At 42.3% G+C, this 8086-nt stretch overlaps 1 protein-coding gene across 1 annotated transcript; it reads right to left on the bottom strand.

Moving 5' to 3' along the window:
- Positions 1-1518: 1518 nt before the first annotated feature.
- LOC137286249 (fucolectin-like) lies at positions 1519-6155 on the bottom strand. Its single transcript, XM_067818035.1, has 4 exons — positions 6059-6155; positions 3196-3432; positions 2370-2606; positions 1519-1754 (listed from the first exon to the last, which is right to left on the bottom strand). The coding sequence occupies exons 1-4, from the start codon at positions 6153-6155 to the stop codon at positions 1519-1521; spliced, it is 807 nt and encodes a 268-aa protein (XP_067674136.1).
- Between the last annotated feature and the right edge of the window lie 1931 nt (positions 6156-8086).

The raw sequence follows: 8086 nt of genomic DNA, 5'->3' as shown, positions 1-8086 counted from the left end.
TAGAGGAAGTAGCGAAGACGTTGGAAACCGTAGATGGGTTCCGCTTGAGGCAGTTATGTGATGTGAAACGTCAACTAGAACAAGACCGTGACACGCGGAAAGCACTATGTAAGAAGTACAATAGAGCTTTCAATATCGTAGACGGGGCTGACACTACCCTTATGGCAACCAGCATGGGACTAGGGGCTGCAGGTGTTGGGTTGTTAACCACCATCGTGGCTGCACCTTTAGTGCTAGGTTTTGAAATAACAGCTGGGATAGCGGGGGTGTTAGGGTTGGCGTTTAAGTTGGTATCACGCAGACTGCATCGTAAGGCATTGAAACACGACGAGATCAGGGTTCTGGCCGAAGCAAAGCTGAACACAGTGAGTGAGCGTATTTCCACGGCACTCTCTGATAGTAAGATCTCAGAAGAGGAGTTTCGTTCAATCCTCTCTGAACTCAAAAAATATAACGGAATGAAACAAGATATTCGATCCAAGTCTCGTAAGTCTGCTATCAGCGAGGACGAGAAAAAAAAGTACATAGCACAGGGGATACAAAAAGCCCAGCAAGCCTTTATTATGAACACCAAAGAGATCGTAGGCGGTTCACGTTAAACTGTTTCATCGATATAAACGTGACATAGGCACCCAACCTTTTTGTAGTAGGGGTAATAGTAGCAAGATCTAAGGTCCCAACCAAAGCCTTATTTAGTAAATAAGGCTTTGTAGAGACATTTCTTGAAAGTGGTCCAGAACTGTCATTCCCTATACTACTAGTGAACTGATCTATAATCCACGGGAGTCCCAGTTAACACTAATCAACGGTGTGAATAATGTAGTGAGGTAACTCATTACTGCCACTGCCAGTTAGCGGTGCTCACTTGGTGCAAAGTTAAATCATAAGATTTCTCGTGCAATACAGCCTGGATAAACAGACCTGAGCAGCGGCGAGGTATCATTGACTAATCGTCACTCTGTGAAGGTTCATCAGTCGACCTTGACGTCTTCACTTTTCTTACCTCGAAAAATACGATCAAGTGGCATCTTTTATTTCAACATTGAAGACCTTGATAATTTCGCAGAAGACAACTGATAAACCTTCACTTGATTCACTTGCTGATTTGAATGAGGCTGTACCGCGTATGCAGTTGGCCAAGCGTGGACAAAGTAAGATCACAGACATTGTAATTTAACGATTGTAACTGTCGTGTGAATGCATAAACTGAAATAGAATGTATCGCACCGTATGTGTTTATTGTTCTTTCAAAGCAATTTCATGAATAGCAAACTGCAGATATAAAGAACTAATGGCAGCGGTCTTTTGGAGTTCGTTATAGAGGTAGATTACTGCACTTACGTCACTTCGACTTTTGGTATTATGTGAATAGGTATAACATACACCAAGCATTGAAGTTTAATGCACATTTACTCAGAATGCACTTCTACATTGTTTTATTGTTGTGTGTCTGTATGATTGTGTGTTCAAGTCACCTGTTGCAGTTTGTCTCTGTTAACCGTATTAGCAGAAGGGTAGCTACACATCCAGTTGGCTGAACGTTAGGACAAAGAAATTGGAAAGTGTTAGTGTAGTTCCCTTGACACGGTGGGCGCTCCTGTAGACAAGCTGACATACGGGTGTCTCATCGCTGACCACCTTGACCGCCATGCAGAGAGGGTTCGTTGTACATATGACGCTACAATGCAGGATCCCGAGGGGCAACGTCATCACGATGGCGTCAGTCAGTGACAGATTTGTCTTATGGAAGTATGCTGTTGAAAAAAGTCATAAACATCTTCTTAGACACTTGACACCCCCAGTACTGTATGACTTATATACACCAAGATTTTGGTTGTTCATCACCGTTGAACACATATGAGAACCTGCAGCTGGTGTGTCTTTGTAACCAGGCAGCAGGGCAACGCCAGGTGGAACAGAAAACTGACGTCAAAATATGACCATGTCTCAAACACCATAAATTGCTTTTATTTCCTGTCATTGCTTGGCAACAAGCAGACACAAGATGTTCGATGTATATTATTATTCTTCCCTGTCATTATTTGGCAATGAACAGACACAGCATGCTCGATGTATATTGCTATTGTTTCTTGTCATTACCTGACAACAAACAGACACACGCCAATATCACACAGCTGATTTATAGTATGCTGCCTGAAGCAAAGGAGGAAACTGGTCTTTGTACAACACGAGAACTATTACATGCATGACACGTTTTATGGATAACAGCTTCCTTTTGTATTCTTTACAGGTTTCAGAGCTAATTCTTGTTTCTCCTTAACACACACGCACACACAAAAGCACACACACAAAAGCACAAGCCAACACACATACATGTTTATATGGTGTCCCAAACGGATATTACTTACCGAAAGTGTCTGCTCCGAACACTGATACCTCGCAAAGTTGAAAGGTTTTCTCAGGATCTCGTACGTTGCTCCTTGACAGCTTCACAAACCTCCCAGCAACCACAGAGTCACACTTTATGTCTTGGGTTGAGGGTTTGAAGACGCCCTTGTAGTAGTGACATAACCAGGGCCGGGTCAGACTGACGCCAGGGTCCTTAACGTACATCTCGATGGAGAAGTCGCGCAGCCATTCACTTGCTGGAATAAGCAGACACAGTCTTGTGCAGTAAATTGTTTGTAAGGACCGATTGTAGGTTACGCCTTATGTCGTGGATAGATGCACGTAATGTACATTATATAGCTCGTAATGTGGCTTAATTCTACAGCTGTGACTACATCACGGGTATGTATTTGTTTCAGCAATATTACAGCTATACGATGCTGCTCGTAAACAATCGAGTCTGTACAATCAGACAATCCAGCGATTGCCACCATGCGATGCGATGACAGAGTACGTGTTTATGAAGCACATTTTCCCTATGGTATGTTTGTACATTTCCACTGGATGTTGGAAACACTTTTACACCAAGACGTTCTGTCATACCATTTCATCGATTCATTGACCAATTCGACACTTTACAATTAACAGTTTAGAAGACAACATGAATTCGATGCTTATTTGATGCTTCATTTCATGCAACTTTAACAATGTGGCCTCGTTCAGTTAAAATGTTTTTTAATATATACAATTGTCTAATCATCAGTTGTTGTTTTTATATTCCATACACAGTATTATACAATATAGGGCTGAAAACGCAAACATCACAGGAAATAACTGGGCACCTACCACAGCAATCAGTACGACCAACGATCTGAACCCTTGTAATCCTGTAGACGGCCTGTAGGTCCACCTGCCACCAAGGATTCCGATCACCATTTTCCACGCTGTGACATGTGAGGTCGTTAAAATTTCCTGAAGTTGACCCGTCCACAACATTTGACGCCCATATTTGATGGGAAGCGGTATAAGTGGAACTGGCTTTGGCGGGTTTCCTCAAAGCCAAGTTTCGTCCAGTGTCAGCTGCTGAAACAAGAGTTCTGTAGTGAACAAGTGACTTGGGGTGACGGTGAGTTGTAGTGTGTGTTGGGATGACCGTGCAAGTGTGTAACTTGTGTTGGGATTACGTAGGCCTGTAGTGTGTACATGTGTTGGGATTACAGTGGCCTGTAGTGTGTAACTTGTGTTGGGTTTATGGTGGCCTCTAGTGTGTGACTTGTGTTGAGATTACGGTGGCCTGTGGTGTGTAGCTGTGCTGTGCTTACCTTGGTCTGAAGCGTGTAAGTGTGGAGTGTTAGTTCTGTGTTGCTGGTTCACAGGGATTTCTTACACCTTTTGTCACGACAAATTCCTAACTGTAACAGTACTTCTGTCCGAATTATGTTAAAACTTACAATCACGTCGCAAATACTTCAGTCATTGTTACAGGGGGGTTATGGGGCAAAGTCGGTCTTTTTGTTCACCTAAATAAACCCCTGGCTGACTTCATTTCAGCAGAGGTTAGTGGCTTTTCTGCTGGGCTGACCTAAGAAGAATCATACAATACCAATCGAATCAATCAATGAATAGCAAATATCGAGTTCAATGATTTGAGTATGAGAGAATTACAAAATCCAACACTTTTTGGCAGTATTTCATATAGGTATATCATCAAAGCCCTAGTTTAGTAAGCAATGCAAGTGAAAAAAACCCATAAAATCTAAGGTAATATCAATTATGTTTGTGTTTAGCATTTGGTTGAGTTTGTCTAGACCATCACCAAACAACCCAACTCAACAGAGTTTTTAAATGTATTTCAAACATACCGCTATACCATTGTCACATGCCATTCACTGACGTGCAACGCATATTACCTGCATTATTGTATCCTGCCTTACAATGAGATCAATACAGGACCTGGCAGTACGACTGAGATGTTATACCCAAATCCCATATTATTGTCATTATATTGAATGAATCATCCACCAAAAACATGAGAATAATGTAATTTCCATGTGGATATACCAGCGGTTCCTGCAGATTCGCCTCGAGAGGTTAACAGTATGACACACTTTATCTGTATTGGGGTAGGCGACACACTGTTTAGATTCCAAGCGTCGAAACAGCATCACTTTCTTTCAGAGTGTGGTTTTGTAACACAACCTATGTATTTGGGATTGAATTATACTTATGGAAAAATTTAGGGAACGCATGAAATAGCTGTGACTTTTAATCTTTGAATCAGTAAAAGAAAAGTTCATACAGATGAAACGGCTTATGTCAAGTGATGAAAATCAATATCGGGTGTGTCCCCAATGTCTCTGGATAACTGCTTGGCATCGTCGTGGCATGCTGCGAGTGTGTGTACGGATGGTACCAATCGGAATTCTACGCCATTCTTCCTGGAGAGCCACGAAAAGTTCATCCAAATTGTTGGGTTGAACAGGTCTGTCCCGAACACTGCGGCCAAGAACATCTCAAAGATGTTCGATGGGGTTAAGGTCAGCACTTTTAGCCGGCCATTGCAACACTCGGACAACTGCATCCCTCAGTCTGTCCCGACAAACATGAGCGATGTGAGGGCGCGCATTGTCATGCTGGAACTCGAACATTCGACCTGCTGTACGCCCAAGGGGGATCACAAGATCTCGTCATGATATCGTACACCTGTTATCCTGCCATCAACACGCACAACACCTGGTTTGTGGTTAAAGGTAAACCAGCCCCACACCATAACAGAGACCCCTCCATAACGATCATGCTGTTTGATGGTGCAGGCACTGTGACGTTCCCCAACGCGTCTCCAAACTCGAATTCAACCGTCATTATGGTCTAGTGTGTACCTGCTCTCATCACTAAACATGGTGTTTCTCCATTGACGTACGGTTCTTCCTCCATGGTTCCGTGCCCACTGCAGCCTCAAGCGCTTGTGTTGCTCAGTCATGTTGATTCCAACCAATGGACGGCGGCTTTTTAGACCAGCCGATTTAAGAAATTACGCACTGTACGTGAACAAATTCTGACGTTTGTTCTTCGCCTGAATTCAGTATTGATTTTGGAGGAGGATTTGAACCTGTCTCGCAGAGCAATAAGGCGTAGGGTCCGATCATCCTGTGGGGTGGTTTTCTTTTTCCGTCCCCGACCACGCCTCATTTTGACGTCACCAGCCGCTCTGTAGAGATTCCAAAGTCTGGATATCACGCTAACAGACTTGTGAAAAGTTGTTGCAACCTGTCGTAATGAGCTTCCAACATTAGCCATGCCAATTGCCCCCCATTTCTGTGCCAAAGTTATGTACTGTCTCGCCATGTTAACAATGTTTTTAACCGTTGTGTTTGACAGTGTACATACGTGTAACGTGTAAATCTAAGTGCATGTAACTTTAGTATCATATAGTGCACGTGCATGGAAAGCATTATGGTGAGTTTGAGTGAACCGTTCTTCACGAAAACGATAATACACGGCGCTGAAGTTAGTAAACAGAAATTTTAATTTGCCCTAAGGAACACGCGTTCCCTTAATTTTTTCAACGAGTATATTATATATATTTTGAACGTTTCACATCAGTTAGGACGTCCCTATACAGAAGATACACCTATCAAGCATATGCAGTTCTTGTACATAAACGTGACTGTGGTTTAAGCGATTTGTTTCATTTCCTTTTGGAACACACCTGGGGACCTGAAGGACCCACTGAATACTTTTCGGGACAGCAGTTTCTTCTGTGTTTTTGCAAATTGTGCAGGTCTTTGAAACAGTTCATGGTTCATGTATGAATTTATCAAAGATAATGTATAATGCAGGAATGCATGTAATCATGTCAACTAAAATTAACCACGCACATTTGTATCTATAAATAGAATGACAAAAGCCTTTCCGCATTCATAAGATTTCGCTACAAAAAGCAGAGTCGATTGTACAATTGTGGCTATATCTGCGTCAGTGTTACAGCTGTATGATGCTGATAGTAAGCAAATCGTCCCTACCAGACAATCCAGTGATTATCTGATACCAGGTGGTCAGAGAAAGGAAATCGACTGAAAAGCTGAAACACCGCTTTTGTCACACCTGCTGGTACAGATCACTTAGTCTCTCTGAATCTTTAGGCACAGAAAGAATGAAAAGAAGATGTTATCCATCAAACATATCACGTATTCGTTCCCTTAACTGGGAATATATATCAGTTCTGAAATCCCTGGGTCAAAACAGCCCACAACATTGTGGGACTGGTAAGTATGTTACACAGTGGATGCCATGCCAAATAACAAAACACACTCTCGCGCTATGGAATCAGAAGTATTTGAATGAATAGTAGCTGATGTGACGTCACAGTGTGACGGTAGTGTGAAAGCAGCAATACCAACCTTCATAGATGGTTGTTGCCAAGATGATGGTTAATGCCTCTATCTTCATCACTGAAATCGGGAGCATATGAAACGTCCTCCTTGTAAACACAGCGATGCAGACCACATAGGGGTCTGGGAATAGTGACTTCTTCTCCGGTATCTACTGAAGACCTGATACATCATGGATGTTTGGGCGCTTTCGTGGTTAATGAACGGTAGACGATTAAACAAAAGTATGAGAAACACAAAAGACGAATATAAACACATTTAACACGCGTTAAAAGAAAGCTAAAGGTCTTTATCAGACAGGGGATCTTTATAAAGACTGACTTAGGCTTTCATGTTATTAATTCATAAAGTTTTCCCATGAACTGTAACCATGACGCACTTTTAAAACATCGAGGTAAGCCAAGTAAGTGCATAAACGTTTGTGAAGTTATTTCGTGACGGAAAACCCAAGATTATTGTATAGATGAATAAATATATGAGGATGATAAGCATTAGAAAGAGAGGCTTGGGCCAAAAGAAACAGTCAATAACCGACAAACAACGATCCAATCGGAAACGAAGGCTAAAGATCACACAGAACCAACGATTGGTGACTTTAGTTATATTTTGCTAATGCACGTTGGCTGGCAACTCAATGTTTACAATACAAACACAGATTTACTGTTCAATTATTGAACACCACTCCACATTAATCCACTAATATGGTGTAAGCGTGAATAGGTGTTATTTAAAGTAATTCATAAAGTCGTGATGCCATTTATTCACGTTTATTTTCATATGCTTATTTAATGCTGTAACATGCACACATTTTGATGGTTACTGGATGAAACATATTGTGCAATGTTACATGTTAGTGTCCTTCTCAGCTCTACTCTGACAGAACTCCACGTAACCCTCAGTCCGTCATCCATACACTGAAAATACCTCAGCCTGCATTGTCTGCACCAACATTAACGACTGATATGAGAGGGACCGGTACCACCAGCTGTTCATAAATAGTTAGGACAGTGGGTGAGTCAAGGCGGATGTCGGGTACAGTGTTAAAGAGAAACATTGGGGTAGGAGGTAGTTCAGGGCGGATGCCGGGTACAGTGATTATTTAAGGTGGGGCAGCAGGTGAGTCATGGTGGATGCGCATCTGAAATGCATCATTAGAGCTGTAGTTCGTGCCGCTTTGGATAGTCATGTGCATTCGTGTAAGCTTAACATCGAACCACTGCTCAACCTAGGCAAGTCTAAAAGGTTTACCATTGTGGTTCAAATCTTAAGACATTAACGAGGTGGACACCCATAGGTCTCTGGGGGCGGCGGGGTTGCCTGCTTGTTAAAGCGTCGCTGTTCACGAA

This window comes from Haliotis asinina, chromosome 1, assembly GCF_037392515.1.
Source record: "Haliotis asinina isolate JCU_RB_2024 chromosome 1, JCU_Hal_asi_v2, whole genome shotgun sequence".
NCBI classification, from domain to species: Eukaryota; Metazoa; Mollusca; class Gastropoda; order Lepetellida; family Haliotidae; genus Haliotis; species Haliotis asinina.
Note: the sequence above shows the minus strand (reverse complement) of the source record. Positions and strands in the feature narration are given on the sequence as shown.